At 40.9% G+C, this 21221-nt stretch overlaps 1 protein-coding gene across 4 annotated transcripts; it reads right to left on the bottom strand.

Annotated features, from left to right (window-relative positions):
• Positions 1-28: 28 nt before the first annotated feature.
• On the bottom strand, positions 29-21219 carry CEP104 (centrosomal protein 104). Of its 4 annotated transcripts, none has more exons than XR_008469493.1 (23): positions 21144-21219; positions 20310-20474; positions 19613-19786; positions 19151-19289; positions 18386-18451; positions 17926-18002; positions 17590-17758; positions 17212-17370; positions 16320-16574; positions 15262-15465; positions 14538-14705; positions 13706-13879; positions 11972-12148; positions 11451-11657; positions 10864-10980; positions 10191-10227; positions 9630-9711; positions 8907-9015; positions 8460-8598; positions 7948-8015; positions 6367-6457; positions 1295-5114; positions 29-568 (listed from the first exon to the last, which is right to left on the bottom strand). XR_008469493.1 is itself a non-coding variant. In XM_054222367.1 (23 exons), the coding sequence occupies exons 2-22, from the start codon at positions 20420-20422 to the stop codon at positions 4978-4980; spliced, it is 2862 nt and encodes a 953-aa protein (XP_054078342.1). In that variant the 5' UTR covers positions 20423-20474; positions 21144-21219; the 3' UTR covers positions 29-4235; positions 4970-4977. The 4 variants fall into 4 exon arrangements, 3 of the variants coding, with proteins under 3 accessions (XP_054078342.1, XP_054078343.1, XP_054078341.1); XM_054222367.1 differs by having other exon boundaries at positions 29-4235; positions 4970-5114; XM_054222368.1 differs by having other exon boundaries at positions 4970-5114.
• Between the last annotated feature and the right edge of the window lie 2 nt (positions 21220-21221).

The raw sequence follows: 21221 nt of genomic DNA, 5'->3' as shown, positions 1-21221 counted from the left end.
CTGCTCTAACAGCTTGAAAACGCAGAGGTGCCACCCAAACTCGCTAAACAATTTTATTAAATAAGTGCAATAAAAATAATATACGTGTTTAACATCTGTGACTTTCTCTTGTAATGCTAGCAATAAAATCTCTAGGATTTAAATACCTTATCTGCTTATCCAGTACTTAGGAACCGTATAATCTATATAAATGCTCTCTCGAGGTGATGGAAGTCCTAGTGGTCGCTGGAGACGAGATGGATTCTGGTGCGCAGGGACATTGGCCACTCTTGAGGTGTCTCTGCAGTTTAGACGGATGAAAACAACTTGGTTGACATTCAGGTACAGGATGGAAAAAGAAATCAGACATAAAAAAGCCCATGAGAGAAGGATGACAGTCTGTTCTTTCTTTAATAACGATGTGCCGACATTGCTGATTGAAGTTTTACAGTCCAACGGCTTGGAGAACTTTTTTCCATTAGCCAGACCTGCACCTGCACAACAGATTTGCTCCAGAACGTTTCACTCCAGACTCCAGCGCAGAGGGACAAACCTCACTGTGTTTTTCACACCAGTGTTTATTTTGCCACTGTAGAAAACATGTTGTTTATTAAGTGAAAGGAAGCAGCACAGTGAGCTCATCCTTTAAAAATGACAGCTGGTACTACTGCGCTCAAAGAAGGTCCTTCCACATCCTAAAAAAGTTTCCATTTTCTCACTTCTAAATTGTTTCCAATTCATACCATTGAGTACCATAGAATCATAGAATTGTCAGGGTTGGAAGGGACCTTAAAGATCAGCTCGTTCCAACCCCCTGCCCTGGGCAGGGACACCTCCCACTAGATCAGGTTGCTCAGAGCCCCGTCCAGCCTGGCCTTAAAAACTTCCAGGGATGGGGCTTCCACCACCTCTCTGGGCACCCTGTTCCAGTGTCTCACCACCCTCATGGTGAAGAACTCTTCCTAATGACCACTCTGAATCGTCCCATCTCTAGTTTTAATCCATTCCCTCTAGTCCTACCATTACCCGACATCCTAAAAAGTCCCTCCCCAGCTTTCCTGTAGGCCCCCTTAGTTAAATATTATCTTTATACCTCACTTTAGAAGTTTTTTTTTAGTCTAAAGATACCCAGCAATCTCACTGAATGTTATGCACACTAAAATACTTAACTGATTTCTCTAAAATGTTGCTAAAAAGCTATCCTGGATTTGAAAAAAAATTAAAGCCCTAAGATGCAACGCGGTGTGCCCAAGCCTATGCTTTTTTCTTTTAAAAGCTGACAAAAGGCTCTGTAATGCACTTCTCTGGAGCTCACCTAATTCCTGCTCCTTGGGCAGGTGAGGTGGGTGGGACGGAGAGGGAAGAGGCGGGAATCTCCTACATGACAACTTCTTGCAGTGAAGAAGCTGCAGAGTTATTGCACGGGTCCCTGCGGTGTAATTACTGCGCTTTGCGCCAGAGCGGAGAGAAAAGCAGCGACTGCGCTCACTCCGCGGCCGCAGCACGGCGTCCTCCTGCACAGGGTGGGGAACAGGAGCTGCCCAAGGGAAAACGCCTCCCAGGAGACGGTCTGAAACAAGTCTTACACAGCTCCCAACCTTTCTGCTCTGCAGGTCCGTCAGCACTGGGAAATACGACCCCCACTATAATTAATAGCGTTTGTGGGGTCTTGGGGTTGGGGCTTGTTTGGTTGTTTTGGTTTGTTTGGTCGTTTTGTTTTTTTAATCAAGTGTTAATTTTTTTATTTTTAAAAAAACCCCATGTTTTAAAAGGTTGTCCTGTAATGTTATAAAATAGAAAGCACACATCCTGCTCCATGCGGGATTTAACTGATTAAGTACACTTCACTTGACTGGCTTTAAAAGCCATGGCTGAGGAGCAACGCAGAGCTGCATTTACCAATTCAACATACGTACTAGATTGGCCAACCCAAAATACATGGAGGACCTTTGCAAATGGGGTTTTTGCATTAAATTCACACAATGTAAAGCTCACAGTTCTATGTCCAAAAGGCAAAAATGCTCTGGGCAGCAGCTCATGAGCCTGCAGTCCATTGCACATGCCAATCTCTTAGTGAAATCAACAGTGATTTTCTTGCATAAGGAATCAGGTTCTCAAATAGAAGCCTGCGTCACTAAAGTAGAAATAAAAATACATATATATTTGTTAATATATAGATATATTCCTAACATATGTATATTTATTAATATATATATTTGGAGGAGTTAAAGGAACGATTTATATAAAGACTTTCAAAATACAAGTGCACCAATCTACCCGTAAAATTCCGAAGCTTGTAGACAGGCTGCACGCAAACTATAAAAACTGCGTATTACAAAATCAGTGCTGTATATACAAAACAATACCGCAAATCCACTCCATGGTAGCAAAAACCTCAACCCCCAAAACTCCTGCTTCTATTACCATGCTCACTCATTCTTGTACCTGTGGTGGACATCGACATGGGACCAATTAATTCTGCCCTGGAAAGCAATTGCCTGAACGTTACAAGTAGAAATGGGCGGATTGTTGCTTTAGGTACAAAGCTTCATACATTGTGTCTTAACAGAATTTTTTCTCTTTGAAGCTATTAAATGGTCACATGCTGTAGTCTACGGATGTTTATTTTAATCATGATCTAACTAGAGAAACTCAGCATTAGAGCTGGATTTAGAAGCGAGCTGAGAGAACTACACTAGACCAGGAAAAAAGGTCTAAATTTATTAATTCAAGCTTTTCAGGGCCCCACTAAGATTTTTTTTCCCTTTCTTTAAGGGGCCATATCTTGGGGATATATTTCAGAATTAACTGTGAGATTTTAAAGCACACCTTTAATTTTTCCAGTAGCTCCATCGATACACGCTCTTATTACGTACCAAATGGGGCTCTTGCGGTTTGGCTTAATCCTCTTGTCAAGCGGACTAATAAGGCACTTGGTGCACAGCGAGAGAGGCCGCGCCAACAGCTATTTCATGTTACGTCCTACGCAATGGCATGTCATGCGGCAATAGCCAGCCAGCCCTTAAGCTTTTTTATTTGGTGCTAATTCTCGGCGTTGAGTAGCGCTTTGGGTACTGCTCTACTGCCTTTAGAACCCTAAACCTGAAATATGTGCAGAGGCCACAGCAAAACCACTTCTCACCCTGCCTGGCTTGCGTTACTCCTAGAGCCTCGGCGGACCCAGGGAAGAGACATCTATTTCACTCAACATTATTAACGTGCTTGGACTCATAAAATTACAGACACCGGGATTAGAAAGGAGAGCAAAGTTATCCATCAAAATAATGTTTCTAAGCGTTTTAAAAACGAGTGGAAACGTTTTATAACAGTCCTGATCCAATTCCTTTCCTCGCAGGGTCAACTAGAGCTTTCAGCTGACTTACCAGTGTTCAAGGACATCAGTCAGTTTTAGGAAAAAGTACAGTTCCCATTTCCAATAAAGGAACAAAGAGCCTAGCACAAATAAATGGACTTGTAAGCTTTCATAAACGCTACAAATTTGCCCCGTTTTAGCTGACAACGTTTATCATGACAAATAGAGGGAAGAACAAGGCAGCTGCTGGAAACACTAATAGTGTTTTTCTTACTACGAAAAGACAGGAGATCCTGGCACAGGGGCCAAACTAATCACCAAAGAACAGCATGAGTCTTTGACTTACTTCATTATACTTGAGGAGTGGAAAAAGCTTTCCAATTCCTGACCCTACTCGTAAACCTGCCCTAATGAAACAAATAAACCCACACTATAGGATTTGCAGCGGAAAACACAAACCCCAGGGCTTTCCTCGCCTACATTGCAATTGCTCTTTTCTTTTTTTTTTTCCTTCTAGCAAACACGTGAGGAAGAATTTGTGTTATGGAATTGTTACTTTACCCATTAATTGGTTCAAGAGTCTGTCTATACAGGATCATACAGGTCTTTCAGATAACCGAGACACATGTTCCTACAGCCTGACATGAATTTCCTTCTACACGCGCATGCATTTTTCGTTTCACCTTATGGCAGCTGCACATCCTAGCAGATGAAAGGCATTGCTGAGGTACCAACATCACCGCCACATCAAAGGAACCTGTGTGACTGCATCGAGCCTGGTTTGCTCATTGCATATCCAGATTTCCAATGGTGTTTCCTCAAGTCTCATTACGATGAATTCTCTGTAAATGCACTGCTGTAACGCAGGAATCCACCCAGGTGGCCTGTCTCCCAGCCAGCCACTGCACACAGTTTGACTCGCGACCTGATTGTCTACAACTGTCTGATGGCAAGACAAACTAAAATTATTGACACTATTACTTTCAGCATGTTATGAAGTCAATTTTGGCAGAAAACTATCAGCAATATATTCTGCAATTATTACATTGAAGTGACTAACTGGTAAAGTCAGCTAACACAGGTATTACTTCCCAAGCTTTCAGAATATATAATTGCAAACAAGTGTCACACTTGGATCAAAACAACAAGTGCTTTTCAGCTCTGTCCTGAAAGCTTGGTAGGTTTTTTGCTCTTCCCCAAAAGAAAGCCAAAACACAAATGACTGTGGCTTTTGGATCTTAAGGAAATTCCTTACTGGATCTCAAAACCAGACTGTTAGAACCACAGCCCCAGAGCGATCCCACAACCAGGGCACAGCTCTGCTGACTGTAACAGCAGCTACAGCGTGGCCATGTCACCTCCATACTCCTTGGGGAGTTTTTCCAGTATGAGGAACCAGTCAAAGACCAATGCACGGCCTTCCTTGTGCTGTAGAGGGAATGCGGCAGGCTAGATCTGTCCCAGAACATTTGCGTATTTCTAACACGCGCATTTCTAGGAGCAAACCACAGTGCTGCACAGACAGGTGACACAGACATTATCAGACGAGGCAAGTACTGCTCAAGGCTGACAAACAGCCCCATGCAGTCAAACGAAAAAGATGACATGAATTGCCCACAATTTTTAAATAACTATTAACAACTATACGCCCAGTTATTAAGACAAAGGAAAAAATACTTGTCCTGTCATCGCTTTGAGTATGTTTTGCCAGTGCTTTTATTTGGGCCCCCTCTCAGGGTTGGGATCCTGCTTCCTATAGAGGGAGGTCGAGCTTTGGCTCCTGAAGGACCCGGTCTCCTTAAATACTGGCCACCTATTTTGCCTGTGAAGAGAAAATACAGATCATTATTCAAGCACATCTAGTCCCAGTCTTGAATTTTATCTACCATTTTCATTCTCAAGATATATTAAGTCTAAATGACCGATACCAGCAACTAAAAGTTGGCAGCATTCAGGCTGAGGTGCGTCTCATACCAGCAGCGGTAGAACTAAATAGTCAGGGTTCCCCTTCCTATGTCTCGGAAATCGGTCCGGAGTTTTAGCTTTAGCCAGGCAGGATTTCAGCTCCTCCTGACTATGCTTCCAAATTCTAAGCAGCGGCTAACTATCTAGTATTCTCATTAGCAAGCAGGAATAGCAAGGCCGAAGACAGACAGACAGACAGATGTGATTGTAGGTCCAGTTGAAGACTGTAAACTGTTGAGTTTCACCGCATTCACTTGTGACAGCTGAAAGAGACAGTTCAACAGCTCTTTCCAGGAACTTGGAGTAGTTGTGAAACACAGATATGAGCAAGTACCAAACAGAGGAGCTTAACTCTAGCAACGACGTGAACACGCAGCAGACTAATGAACCCTGAAAAAAGTCCGAAAGAGGAATGGGTTTGGATGTTACTGGCCAAAAGAGTTTTGGTGCTGCAGGCAGTGCAAGTAGCTTGTTTGCTTAACTTCTGTGTTCAGGAAATAAAAGGATTTTGCATGTGCTTCATAAATAAATAAATAAAGACAACAGTTAAAGAAACACCTGACATCAGCATCAATTTCTCTTTGCTGGTGAAAAAGCTGCACAATCATAAATTCTGCCTAGCTCCTGAGTCTGAATTGAAAAGGAAAAGCAGTACACAGCACTAACTATTCCATTCCTCTTGTAATTAGGATTAGATTAGCATCCTCTGATTGGACATTAAGAGCTAAATCAGGCTCTCGGTTCTCTGTGTCAGCGCTCAGGAGCTTTCCAGAATGTTAACTGTTTTGTATCATCGCTGATTGTTCTGTTCACAGTCATACAGAAACAAGACTGAACTGATCAAATTATCAAATCTGCCAGTCCCCCCAATCAACTGAGCTAATGCCCTCATTCCGAAATCACTGTTACGGGACGGTTTTGAGAATTTGCTCCCCAAGTATACTGTAGTCTGTACCAGCAGAAGAAATACCCGTTAGGTTACACAAATGCAGAAAGTGTGTTGAACAAGCAATTAAGAGCCCTCTTGCTTTCAAGGATGAAATACTTTTCTTAAGTAAAGGCAACAGAGTAAAACCCATAATCATCATTATCATAAAATAGTGTCTTACCAGGTTGCACCAGAAGAGTTTTATTTATTGTGGATAACGTCCGTTGATTCATTTTACAGCCATCGTTGCCCATTAGGTGAGACTTCCAGGCCTAAAGCCAGTTAAAAAGAAGGGATATCACAAAACCAGCAAAATTAGCCGATCTTTTATCTATGTATACACATATACTTTTTAAAACACTGGGAAAATGAGAGCTGTAAATAGATTTTATAGCAATAGCATTTTAATCTGTTCACTCATAAAGGCATGAACACCTTAGGACTTAACAAGTGGAATAGAAATTAATATATCGATTTTTTAAATATAACTTAAAAGGTACATCACAATAAAAAAAAAATCCATTCAGACGCTAGAAATTAAAAGCAAGTGACATTCATTTTGCTTTTTAAATTTTCTTAATTAACAACTGAGTTCAAATCAGGAAAACACAATGTACAAATAACACAGAAAATCTTTTCAACTATACATTAAACTGAAAAAGCGTGGGCATGACTACGACGTTATGGTAATAGTTAAGGCGTTCAGCAACCTGAAGGAGCAGGAGCTGCTATTACAAGAAAACATGACAGCTTCTTCAAACTAGAAGCTACGTGAAGTCTCTTACAAGAATAATTTGTGCAGAAGCAAGAAAAAAAAATAATCCTCAAATCCAAACAACACATACATTTCTCAACAAACCTTTCAGACTTGGTTACAATATTTTCTGAGCTCCTCACGCTGGGCAAAGTAAAAAGGATTTGGAAAAAACTTCATTTTGAGAATACTCAACGTCCCATTGCAAGGGAGAAAATGACAGAGATTACACGTCAGCCATTGACATTTCACTGGATCTAATACTCAGTACGGAGTTGTTGGCTGCCTCCTGGACAGACTTTTTCAGAAGATTAAATAATACACAGAACTACTTGAATATGATCATAAGGTAGTGTTAGTTGATTCATACAAAAGACGGAAACAGATATTTTAAGTATTTTTCTGAACAAATCACTTTTTATATAATACCAACATATATTTCCAATTGCCAAAAGCACATTTTGGAGCTGGCACGTCAGAGATTTCATAGCATTAGGCAGTCACAGGGAACAGCGTGTAGCAAGTAGAGAGAGGCCATCCCAACTCTCGTGACCATTATAACAGTTCTTGCTTAATTTCTTCATGTCAATTTTTTCTTATACCCAAAATCCACATCATCTTAATCCTGGATGCCCTGTTGGATGTGCCCAGTCTTGCTGCAGTATTTTAAGCTGCAACATGTCAGCCCTAGGGTTTGGAGTGCCAAGTGAACTCACAGACTCTGGTAGCAGTTGGGAATCTGGAAAGCTGGCAGGTGTACATCTGCCTCTGAAGGAGGAGAAAGGCTGACACCGAGCAGCCTGTAGCCCTGTGGTTCCCATATACACCCTTGAGGGTAGAAGACCCAGGTTCAAAGATGGTCCCCAGCGTGTGGGACAGACACTACAGACCCCGGGCAATAATCCAGGCAAGTTCTTAAATCGTTGGGCATAAGCCAGTGTTGGAAGAGGACACGAATTCAGTCCCAGTGACATAACAACATCAGACCAATCTAGAAGGCAGTCTTACCTCCTCTCCCGCTGGAAAGTTGTCATGGCACAATGGGCAATGGTTTGCCACATTTTCTGGTTTGGCAGCTGAAATTATTAGAAAAAATAACATAAGAATAGCAAAGACAAGGTAATTTCAAGTACAAGAGAACTTGCACAACGAAGAGCATAAAACTATCCCGGGGCTAAGCCAGCTCCTACCCTTTTAACTGCTCTCCAAAAAGCCCCATGTTTAATCATCTACATCGAAACAAGATCAAAAGGAATGACAGGGCTTAATCCACAAGGATGTGGTTTCTGTTCTCTTCACTTGTCCTCCCCACAGTGCATTCATAGAAGTGAAGCATTTCAAGCACTGGGAAACTCAGGCACTTATTCCAGAAGTGTTGCATCCTGAGGATTTACTTCCACGTCTAAATCCACAGTGCAGTACCTCAATAGAAGTGCTCTGACTTCCCAAAGACACACAGTATTTAAAAGTCTGACTGACCTGACTCTTGAAATTCAACCTTCCCGTTCAAAACTACTCACGATTGCAAGTCTTGCTCTTAATATGTTTGGGCAACTCATCTTTTGGAAGGGCCTCACTGCATCGTTGACATCTTCCAAAGCTGTCCTTTTTATCACAATCAGTCAACAAGTGCTCTGTCAGGCTTGCTATTTCCACCACCTGCAACAGAGCAAGAGGTACCCAAGAAGATTTGTACTGTACCGAGTAAATAAGGATAGTATTTCAAAAACTGATTATGTGATTTTTTGGAAGTTAAATCTCGCTTTCCAAAATGACAAAGGGAAAATGAAATTTTAATCCCATTATTAATACAATTTATAATGCTGCTCTTTTCAAAAAGCACTACCCAAGATCACACAGTTGTGTTCAGAATTCATCTACGTTGGCATTAAATATCTTATAGCACCTTAAAACCAGAATAACAACAGTTAACGTCTTGTAGTATCTCTAGAAAGTTTATGTCTAACCTGTTTGCAGTGCTCACATCTGGTCAACATAGGGCAGTGTTTCCAGTAATGGAGATCCAGTCCTTCCTCTGTGAAGGATTCGTTCCTTTCACCACAAAAAATACATAAGCTAGGAAAAAAAATACAAATATCACTAACATCACAGAGTGAAATGGATCAACCCTGTTTCTTCTCTTAGGAACTATTCTGAAAAATAGCTATCATCTTGGTACACCTTATTTTCCCTATATAGTGCTGACCTTAGGATAGAGCGTGAACAGACACTATTATATAATTTATGGTAAATGCAACTACAAAGCATTTGTTCATACAGAAAGACATAATTCTACAAAAGCACGGAGAACAGCTTGCTGAGACTGGCTTTCATGGCTCCAGATTTTTCAAATGCTTTCTCTACAACCTTGTCCTGCAATACACGTGGAAGCTGCAATATGTCTTTGCCTTATTTTATACCGGCAGCTGAACATTAAACTCTGGCAATTTCTTATCCCACAAGCCACGGCTCAGAAAACAAGTTCAAGGCCACGCTATCCAAGAACTTAAAAAAATCAACATCTAGGATTGCCTGCTGATATTTCGAAATCTGTTAGAAAAGACTTTATTTTTCATTCTTTAAATGCTGAAGGTATTAGCTTTGATCTACTGGAAAAATTTTATTGACGTTATTCGCTTGCAGGTTATACTAAGTGCTTAAGGTGATTAGAAGCTGCTCATCTAACTTACTTATCCAAGTAATTTGCAACAGAGTAATGATCATCTGGAATCTCCGCTGCTGCAGTCTGTGGGCTTTCATTTACCTGGTAATCTGTAAAAAGAGAACTATTAAAACCAAGATCACATTTTAATTTGTTTTTGTGCATGCTTAGAAACACTGCTTCTCTGGATCTTAACAGCAAAAAGTCCTAACAGAAGCGTACCATTGCCATATTGGTAAACAAGCACCGACAGACAACATACCTGGAGGCAGCTGGGAAGCTATTGCTTGAGTCATCTACACCAGTAAAATATTTTAGTGGGTATTTTTACTTGTAGTAGATGATCTACCTCAGGTTGGGGAGAAATCTAAAGCTGTTTCAAGCCAAGACATACTCAATTCTTAGGAGAAATTAACTGGTTATCTGATGGCAAATTTTCTTCCGTGAATGTAATGGTTACCTCAGCCAATCTGAAGCACTCTGGCATGTCTTGAACTGAGATAATTCAATAATCCACTAAGCATCTACAGCGTTTCAAAGACATCTTGAAATATTTCTACTTTCCTTAATACTATTCGAAATTACCTACCTTGATACTTTGGCTTCTGAAAATCAGATTCTTTCTCCTATCGAACAAAGAAATTTAAGTCAGAAATTTGCTTAATGACAGCGATGCTCGCCAGGGAGAAAGAGAACAGATTACATCCCAATTTTTCTCTGGAATTAAAAGCTTAGAAGCAGAGCCAATGCATTACAACGTTTGTGCCTCTGGTCCTACAGCAAATCTCTCAGGCATCGAGACAGAGATCTTCTGAGGGTGGAAAACAGCCCTATTTCCTGGCACGGGAGCAGCTGACTGCTGTTCTAAGGTTCAGATATGAAACTTCATGGAAGCGCAGCACAGTGTGCTTCCGGGGGCCTTGACGCACTCAGTACAGCTCCTATACTCTAGCTGACCCAGAAACACTTCGACGTGTAGAAACACTCTCACATTTACCTTAAGAAAGACAAAGCTGTTATAAAAAAGAATCCAAATTCTATACTCTGTTAGGAAAAACAACGCCCAGATTTTAAGCTAGACTGCTGAGGGTGACACTCAGTTAGTGTATGTCATGGAGTCTCTCTCTCTCTTTCTTTTTTCCCCCCCTTTTTCTTTTTTTTTATTTTTTGTTGAGAAACAGTAATGTTAATTATCTAAGCCTGTGATGCCTGAGGAAAAAACAGATTTAAAAAAATAAAAATCAAAACCAAAACACCCTAACCTTTCCAGCTTGAACAACTTCTTGCATCTCCGTTAGAGCTGCCAGCTGTCCTTGCAGAACTTTTGTTTCTTCCTTCTTCTGTTTCTCTGTTTCTTTTGTTGCTGCCTTTTTCTGCATCTGTCAAGAAATACTCTTTCAATTACAAAAGTTTTTGAACCATCTGTAATATAGCAGAGATTCCAAAGCACATCAGCATAGAATAAATATCCTGCTCGCTTAAATGATTGGTCTGTTACAGTAAAACGCCTCCGTCCTCCCAAACTCCTCTGTACTAACCTGAAAGAAACACACACCACTTCCTCTGCGATTACTGCTTCCAAGGCTAGCCAGCATAAAATGGTATTTTCCAAAATGATTGTGTATTATTTCAGAAGTACCATCTCCGTATTCTTTGTAGGCTTTATTTGGAAGAGTGTGCATATGTAATAAACCGAACACCAGCTTTTCACACTAAGTAATGTTAACAACACACCTTAAGATACTCTGCTACGTGTGTCATTCCACGTCTACAGCTATGAAATCTTACGTTGCTCAGTGGAATGCAATGTTTAAAGTAGCTACATGTGTTCTAGTATCTTATTACGTACCTTAATTTCAGCTTCAGAAAGTTTACCATCTATTTTAGTAAATCCATCAAAGAGTGTTTTATAGAGAACAGTCTTGCGAATGCTGGCATCATCGGGAGGAAGATATTCCAGTATAGCAGTCCTGTGCTTCTTGTACATATCAAAGATAATCCGCAACGCTACATCACGAACTTCATAAACTCTGTGTTCCAAAGCTCCCGTTGCAAACTGAAAAGAAAAAAACAAAATTATGCCTCTCGTTTCCCATGGGTTTTTTAAGGACTTAGTTATTAGTCTTTGACAATTATTTCACTGCAGCGGGAAAAATCTTTACACAGACAGGTTTTTCCAAATGCTTTTTGACCCAGTGATTCTTTCTTTCTGTATTGGCATCTTGCTTCCTCTTAAAGTTGTGTGTTGCACCTCCAAGAGGCTCATAAATTCTCTTTAGTAATTCACGAAGCACTCCAAAACAGACAGACAGGCCTTAATAAAACAGCAACAAAAAAAAGGCTCCGTGTGCTGTAAACTCAGACTCCTACCTTCATGACATTGCCGACAGTAAACCCAGAGTTTTCTGTTCCCATGTCTTTCAAGAGGCATTCCACTAATTCCACTTGACTCATTGCTAGATGTGTTGGGGAGTTCGGTTTTAACGGTTGAACCAAATGAACTGGAACAATCTGAAGAGGTTTAACTTCACTACACAGTGCCATTTCCTACAAACATACAGAGAGCCAGGGTGCATTTAGGAATGCTAAATGAGGAAAGGTAACTGTCTTTGCAAAGTAGAGTTATTCTAAGTTACTTACAACAAGTTAAGTAAAATGAAATAAACCTTCTATAAGAAGTAGCTGCTGCTTTATTACTTTAGCAGCCAGCAGTTGCTTCCAAAGGCTTTAAGGAGAAGATTATACAGATGTTTGGTCTTGCTTTTGGCGTCCGAGAGAAAGCTACCGAGAAATGGATAAAATCTTCAGACATACTCAGATGAGCTATACAACTGGACTGTAAGAAATATTTCAAGAACTCCACCTCAAACTGAACTGTATGAGGAGGAGGTAGATGAGAAGTGTCACAAAGGATACAAAGTCTTGACAATGCATCAAGATGGATTTCAGAGTGCTTCAGAAGACATATGCCATCTTAGAATTTCTCATTGTATATTGCAAAGAACCCTAAGGGCTAAATTCTGCTGTTATTCAAAGCTCAATGTTTATTTCTTTGCAGGCAGCAGAATGTTTAACAACCGAAAGCAGCCCTCCTCCCCGCTCCTGTCAGCAGACAGACACTCAAGCAGATGATGGTGTCCCACGGTCCCTCCTCCTGAGGGCCAGATGCAGTTCAGTTGTAACCGGGCTGGCTGGTCTGCTTTGGGTACACTTATTTCTAGAAGTACATGGCACCTTCCCTAGGGAGCTGCTTATTCTGGCAGTGCATCGTCTATTAACAGCCACACAAAATAAACACATTTTCCTTCTCCGCAGGCCATGTCCTGTCTACAAAAATACATTTGTAACCATGTTCTGATTTCCTTTCTCATTCAATTACAAAATCTATTATAAACAAGCCAAGCAGTAGTAATAAAGTAACCTGTCACCTTTGGGGTCCCAGTAACACACCAGATCATTTCACACAATAACCCTGTTAAAATTTTAGTTCCGTCTACAGTGAAAGGAAAGTCTTTTCCCTCCACGTGTGGATGCAAGCAAGGGTAAGCAACCCAGAGCCAGTAACTCACTGGGGACTGAATTAACACATTTCCACGCAGAACTACTGTTCTTTTTTTCTAAATTCTACTGGAAAACAGAGCCCGTAATCCTCTAGCAGCTATTCACAGCTGCTCCGTGTCAGCATTGAGCAAGGAATGGCCTGCATATTTAAAAACGGACATCTTCTTTATGGCTTTTCCTAAGTTGACTGTCAAAAACGCAACCAAATCGCAACCCAGCTGAGGAGTATGCTGTACCTTCTTGCTCTTGGCTCTGCAGATCACTTGCAACTAAGAAGAAGAACACAAGAGTTACACCTTTCCTGCATCTGCAGCAGCTGCTGACACCCCACACTGTCCCCACAACAAAGGTGACAACACACTGCTAGAAAAAACACTGCAAAGATACCAAGTTGGTGCTACCACTTTGCCTGCCATATAATGCATAATCCTTTACAGCAGCAAACTCTGGACTTGAAAACAAGCCTGATTAGGCGTTATCCACCTGTAAGCTCTGTGACACTCTTAATGCAAATCAAACCGTAATTTGAAGAGAAACACCTACCTGAATAAAGTTAGAAGCCAGAAGGCGAAGACGGGATGAAGAGTCTCCTGTTCTAGAAAGCAAATTTGGAAGCGTTTTTTCCACACAATGAGAAGTTTCTAGTTTTCCTAGTTTATGTTTTGGTATATATTGTGTAATGATCATTTTTAAAAGTTTCAGGGAAGCTTGAAAAACCTAAGTTAAAAAGAAAAAGGAATCACTGAATAAAAACACCACACAGATGCCTGTTTTCAGACAATATTGTAAAATCTTTTCTGTAGTTCAGAATTACAGTAACACTCTTAATGGAAGCTACTTCAGATACATGTTTTCCAGAAAACATGTCGCTAGGGCTTAGGTGAAAAGGCTTCAGAATTTGTTTTATAAAGGGTAACACAGCTCTTGATTTTTTTTATTTTCTTCTTCTTTAAGGCTTATTTGAAGCCTAAGTCTCCTTAGGCTACCTGTAGACCCTCAAGTTGGAAACTAAAAGTTACTTCATTACCGAATTTCAACTTTAAAAGAAAACAAAAACAAAAACCACAAGGCTCAATCGCACTACACATTTACTGCATCAGCAGTTGTTTCTCAAGCTCATTACTCAGCCCAGGACAGAATTTTCCATGCTGCTGAATGCCAGACATTGCCCAGTCCTTGATCCTAACTAAAAGCTGACATTCCAGTTGGTTTGGGGCTTCTTTTGTTTTGTGTTTTTTTTTTTTTTTTAAAAAAAACCAAACTTACTCAATAGTTTTACAAACTATTTGTTCAAAGTATCTTAACCACATGGTTCTATAAGTTTGGCTGCTCGTTCTTCACCAAAGCGTTTCTTATGAAACATATCACAACTTACTGAAGACACTATGTCTTTGATGGCTCTCCTCACAAGAAAAACGGCAGCCCTCAGCATGTTCTTTAAATCATCCTTTGGAGTGTTTACTGATATTTCCACCAGCTTCTTATATACAGCTAGTAACGCATCTTCTCGATACGACCAAGTTTTGGAATATGCTCCTGAAACCTGAACACAGAACAAGTTTAACTCTTAAAAAGTCAATACTGATATTTCATTATTCATTCAACATTTGTATACAGAAACAACCTCAAAAGAACATATGAGCTTAAGCATGAAATCCCTAGGTGTTTCCTGCAGGAATCTGGCATTTATTAAAAGAGTCTCCTCCTTCTGCACATTTTTTTTAAAAAGGATGAGTAAAATGGATTAACAAGTCAGGCTCAAGGAACCATTTCAGACACAGTAACGGTTTCTCTCCTTACAAAAGACCATTCACAGTGGCAAGTTATGGGTATTCTGGTACGATCTGTATGCTAAAGCAGTCTACCAGACGCTATGAGCTTAGTAGCTCATTAAGTAATTACTCATAAAAGCCACAGCATCATATAAACATTGAAAACAGGCACCCATATTTCCCAGATTGAATTTTAAATCTCAGATTTTTAAGTAACAGCTCTGAACATGTAAAAATCGTATCAGTAGGTCTTTGTTGACAAAGCGCGTATCAAATCAACTCGACGCCGATCACAATAATCTATGTGTTTATTTTGTTGTTCTTTACCAAAGCTTCTCCAAAAACTTCAATAGCAGGGCCAGCCTCCCTCAGTGCCTTCTCAGTCAGTGGTTCTGGTTCCCCAGTGATGCCGTTTCTTGGCGTATCACTGATATCCTCGGCAGTCACCTGTGGCTCAAGGTACGCAACTGCTTCATCAGGCTGCTTACAGATAGCTGGAAGAGGTCTCTCATCATAAGGTAAGAATTCAACCTAAGAAAGAAGATAAAATTTGCTATTCTAGAAATGACTTAGATGTGAAGTTGTTTCACCATTAATTGGATTAACCTCAACGCACCCCCCCCACCCTGTCAAAGCAGTATTGCTTTACAATTCAGTACAGATGTTGAAGTTCCCCTAATAACATCGTAAAGAAATGGAATCAGTGCCTGTGAATAAAACTTTTTTCTTGTCTATTGAATACAATAAAACACACATAAAATGCCTTTTGTAGAAGTACGCACGACTACAAAAGAGATCACCTGCTGATAGGAAGCCAGCAAGTCAAAAAGCTTTACTTGTTAAATTATTTCATGTCAATATCTTGTTAAGAGAGAATTCTACTGCCATTAGCGTCAATGCAAGTCTTCCTTAGCTTTGACAAAAGCCGGAAAAGCAAAACCTAAAGATCAAGCTAACTACCTCTCTTTAGACATGAAACCAGCTCTTACCCACAGCCACATTCCAACAAATTCCCTTGCTGCTGTAGATTCATCATCTCTAAGAAGATTTATTAAGCCATTAATGGAGCAAGCAGAATTCTGCCGCCACTACATTGGCCGTGTGACCCCCGATTAGTCATTTAATGTCTATTTGCTTCTATTCGTCTATTTGTAAATCAGGTGTAACGCCCTTTTGCCTCAACTTCAATGAACATTTGTAAAGCTTCCAAAGAAATTCAGGAAAGAGAAAGACCAATGCCAATTATTAGATGGGCACTGCTCAGCAACACAGTCAGCTTCAGATACTACACAAACCATGAGAATAACCACCAAAGACCTTGTTTTGGAAGGATGAATACAAGATCATTTGCTGTGATAGATTTCTGCAGTGACAGAGGTACATACACTACTCGCATTTTCTTTGAGAAACACTTCCCCAGAGGGTGTGGGATGAGTCACAGGAGGAGGAGACTGATGGGGAACAAGGGGCTCGGCAGAAAGGGGATCTGCTGACTTCTCTTCCAGCAAAGGCTCTGGCTTCCTTGGCTCTCCTTTCTGCAGTTCTGTGCGCTCAGGAGGAGGTGAATTTGCAGCTTTTGTGCGCTGAGGATTGTCAGTATAAATCATAGGCTCCAAAGGCAATTCAGGTGGTTTTCGAACCTGAGAAAGAAGATTTTGTAAAGTGAGGTTAACAATGTACTAAAATCACAGTGAATACCGCTACAACTCTGACGGCCAACAAGATTCTACTGCTTTCAAGTAAATTTCAGACCTCATTTACAGACATGTAATCTTTTCCACTGGATGCAGCTTTATGAAACAATCAGAAAATAATTCTGTGTGGATGTGTATGGGGAGAGATTATAAAGCTTCCCATTCTGAGAACAATATAAAACTATAAAACTATATTTTATCACATTAATTCTGTATGGTTAGCCACAATGCCAGCATAAGCCTGTTATGCCCCTTCAAAATACGAGAAAGTATCTTCTGAATCTGCATTGGGTAGCCCTGAAATTATGCAGAACAGTCAGGATTCCAATGTCATTTGCTTGAGACCTTAACAGTTTAATGTAGTTTAATTTATGGAGAACTAAGTATGTTCATAAAGTGCCACGTGCAAGTTTTTGGTTAGGGAAATCCACAATCCAAACAGAAAACTTCAAATCCATATGTAATTGTCATAAAATACCCGTGCAACAAGTCTTACTCCATGAATTTATTTTGGTTGCTCTACCTTTTCTATTCACAACAACTGCATGACAAAGCGTCCTGAATCAGGAATAACTGTACTGACCATCAGCTCTGCATCCAGCAGGTCGTGGAGCTCCAGTTGCTGATACACCTTCAGGCGGTACGCTTCCATTTGCTGTTTCTTCTTTTTAGCAAGATCATAATCCTCTTTCTCTACAGCGTAGCGCTTCTCTACCTCATACCGTCCAAGTCGCTCCCCTACCTAGAGATGGTATAACAAGCTAGCTTGGAATCACATTATTGTACATTAAGTATACATTTCAGTATTTCCAGACAAGTTATTAAATCAAGCTACCAGATTTTAAAATTGCTATTTTGAAAATACACTGGAAATCATTACGATTCCACAGGAACGCCAGGGTCCCTGATGGACAACTGAAACACCATTTGGCTTAAGAGACAAACAGTCTTTCAACAATACCTTCTGCAAGTCTGCAATAGCTTGTTTGAGTTTCTTGGCATAATCGTAGTGTTCATGATGGACGGCTTCGCGCTTCTTCTCATCCAGTCTACGTATTATCTGGGCAACTTCTGGATCCTGGTACATGTCAAAAGCCAAATCATCCAGAGGTGAAATGGAGTCAGGTTTCCTGAAGATATAAAATGGATAAAATAAACTTTCAGCTAATCCAAAATAGACCAGGCTGAGCATACGTCTTCTCTTTTCACTAGCAGGGAACTAACAAAATATAGAGATGAGAACTACTTTAGACTGAGTAGATGTTTTGCCAGGATACATGCAAAAGAACGTCCTTACCCAAGGTAAGTTCCATCCAAGGCAGGATCATCTGATTTAATTCCTAAGTAGTGATCTATCAGCTTCTCTCTGGAAGACTTTGTAGGGGAGGAAAAAATATCTTAATGCACGTTCATCAAGTGTGTGTTAAGGACAGAAATTCTGACTTGCCACAATCAACAAACACTACGCAGTTATAATACTTCTGTTTTGGGACATATTGAAACAAGAGAATTTGGAGAGGCTGAAAGTGCGAATGTTCCAATTGATTATGTTTTATTTTTTGTATCCACAAATTAGGATCAATTTTTGCAAGCTTTCTTGCTTCAAGATAACATAAAAAAAGTAAAATAAAAATCAATACATGGCAACTCTGCTACAGCACAAAACTAGCAGAAGAAAGATGCACTCCATTACCCCAAGAACCCTTTAACCGAACATGTGTAGCAACAGTAACAAGACAAGGATGCTTTGCACTTACAGTATTATTGCTGTCATTACTGTAGTCTGCTGGATCTCCAATAATGTTTATAGCTACTAGGGCAACCTGGGATAGATTTAAAGAAAATGTAAATGCATAAGGTCGTTATTTTTTCCATAACTTATGAAAACTGAAACAAAAACGTTGGAACAAAAAAATCGTACCAAAAAAAAAAAAAGGGGGCTTGTGGTCTCCAGGGTGGTATGGAAGCAAAGAAAAGCACTAAGTGCTAAATATACCTCATGCTTCATTAAAAATTTATTACCAAATCTACAGACCACATCCCACAGTCATCAGTTGTTCCCTTTTCTGGTCTGGGATGGAGGTGAAAAGAGTTGCTGCAGAACTGAGGCAGATATTTGCTTTTTCTGTATCAGCATGGCTGTACAACACCTCCATTTAATGCCACATCAGATCCTAGAGACCAAAAGTGGCTTTCTAGCGACCGCAGAGCTGTTCGCGGAGGAAGTACTTTGTCTTCAGCACAGAGCCTGCTGTGCAGTCTAAAACTCAGAATGAAAGGCAGTAATGGAATGTGCACTTGACTCGTTTGCTCTGGATAAGTTGCATAGGCTTGGTCATGATTCCAAGTCACTTATAACCTCTTATTTGTATTTTCTGTTTTGAAAGAAAACAAAAATAATCCCAGGAGCTTTCAACCAACATTTTTAGCTTCTACAAATCAAGGGAGCAGATTTCTATGCCTGTTCTGATATACTAAAACTTCGTCTAGCTTACCAAGTAAGGACTTTTAAGTCAACTTACCTGACCATATAAGTTATATTTATTGACATAATTTTTATGGAAAATCAGCTTCAGGTACTGGCCAACTGCATCCATATACACAGATTTTAACTCTCGTGCTTTGAAATCAGTCTTTTCATTGTCCGAGAGGGGGACATAACTGAGAAGGAAAATGTAACAAGTAAGCAGGGGAAACGTACAAATACATAGCTGCATTTTTGCTCCTGAGGTTGGTACATTGATAAGGATTAAAACTCCCTCATAACTGAAACAACACGTGCTGTCATCTGACAAGAGCGTTCATCTGCATCGCGCCTCTTACACCTACGTCTTCAGCTTTGTTACAGATCTAAGCAAGCACGGAATGTCTTTACTGCTTGCAGCACGGCGTATCAATGTTGCATGCAAAGCATAATGAATATTATTTCCTCCTGAAGCCTTTCTGATTAAGGTAATAAACCCATTTAGAGCTTTCTGACTTACCCTAGTCTGTGAAACCTCTCTGACTGATAAGGAGCAAAGTATTCAGGCAAGCTTTCACTGATGTAGAACTCAATTTTGCTTGAAATCATGTACTGGTGAGCAAGCAACTGCAGTTTTCGTATTCGACATCTCTCCACCAACTGCAGAACAATTTCCTGTGGATACTGACAGAGTCTGAAAACATACACAATTTCTGAATCATCTTTTGAAACACGACTTCACTTTCAACTTGAGTAACATTTAGTTAGGAAACTTTCCAAAGTTAGTATAGTTTAATTCAGCATTACAAATACTGTAAAAAGAAACCTGAGAGTAGAGTAGAAACACTCTTTTCTTCATTGCATGCACGTGTATGTTGAAGTGCCCCATACATATCTAGGGGATGTGCTGAGAAGACTGGATTTTTAATGCTAAGCCAAAGCAGTTGCAAACTCCAGGAAGACTGACAGTAATAAAAATAGTTCCCTTTTTTTTCTTTTTAAAGGACTTTATTTAAGTGCAATGTGATGCCTTTAGGTGGTAACCAAGGTGCTTTTTCCCTCAGGATAGGGATTCCGTGGGATTAAAGTAACTCTCTTGGTTTTCTAATCAGTTTGGTTTGGGATGCTGTAAACTCCTCTAACCATGCATGGTACATCTCTCACTCATTTTAAACTCAGTGTTTCAGAGCTGTGCACACTCCTCCCACTCGCGGTACCTGGGCGATCGCCATCCGTTCACTGTCGGTGCATGAACCATCAGCTCTTTCGCACTGAAGCCATCTTCGTGTCCCGATGAACTAACAACTACAAAACCGATCTTGTGTGGCATCCTGCAGAGGTGAGCGAGTCAAAGCAATGATGTTCCAAGCTTAAACTTATCCCTGGAAGGACAATAAAAGATCAGTGAAACGCTACAGTCAAAGAATTAAATCCTGTGGTCCGTCAAGTCAGTAGATGATGAATACAACTATAAATTTTCTTTAATATTGGCAATATAAACCACACCATGTTCTTATGCTGAGCGTTTTATTAGTACTTAGTGAAATGAGGGTTTGGCTAACTTGTGTAGCAGTTTGCCAATAAACTCAATTAAATCTGCTAATCCAAGACAGAGCCTGAAACTATTTGAGTTCCAAAAAGACACACAGGAGTGACCTGTACTGCCTGCGTGTGCTTGAGAAGGAAAAACCCAAACAGACTCGGGCTGCTGACAGGGACGGCAACAACGGGCAGGACAAGCGCCAGCCAAAGACCACCGCTACCCCCCCTCATGCCGTGGTGATACTATGGCATTAACGCCGGTCCCCCCTCTCCTCCCCCGGGCCCAGCCCCACCGCTTCGCCTCAGGAGGTGGCCTCAGGAGGCGGCAGCAGGCCGCGGCGGCGCCCGGAGGGATCATGGCGCCAGCTCGGGAGAACGGCCGAACCGCAGATAGAGTCGCCCGAAACGGCGGAGGCTGGCGGGGACCTCGGGGGAGGCTGGCCCGGGCGGAGGGGAGATGAAGAGAGGAGATGGAGTCGAGGGGTAACGCCGAGCCAGGCCCCACTTGCCTCACTGCGGCCCCATCGCCGGGTCTCATGGCAACGCTGCGCCCGCCGCCGCGCATGCGCGCCCGCCCGCCCGCCCCG

This window comes from Rissa tridactyla, chromosome 16, assembly GCF_028500815.1.
Source record: "Rissa tridactyla isolate bRisTri1 chromosome 16, bRisTri1.patW.cur.20221130, whole genome shotgun sequence".
Taxonomy (NCBI): domain Eukaryota; kingdom Metazoa; phylum Chordata; class Aves; order Charadriiformes; family Laridae; genus Rissa; species Rissa tridactyla.
Note: the sequence above shows the minus strand (reverse complement) of the source record. Positions and strands in the feature narration are given on the sequence as shown.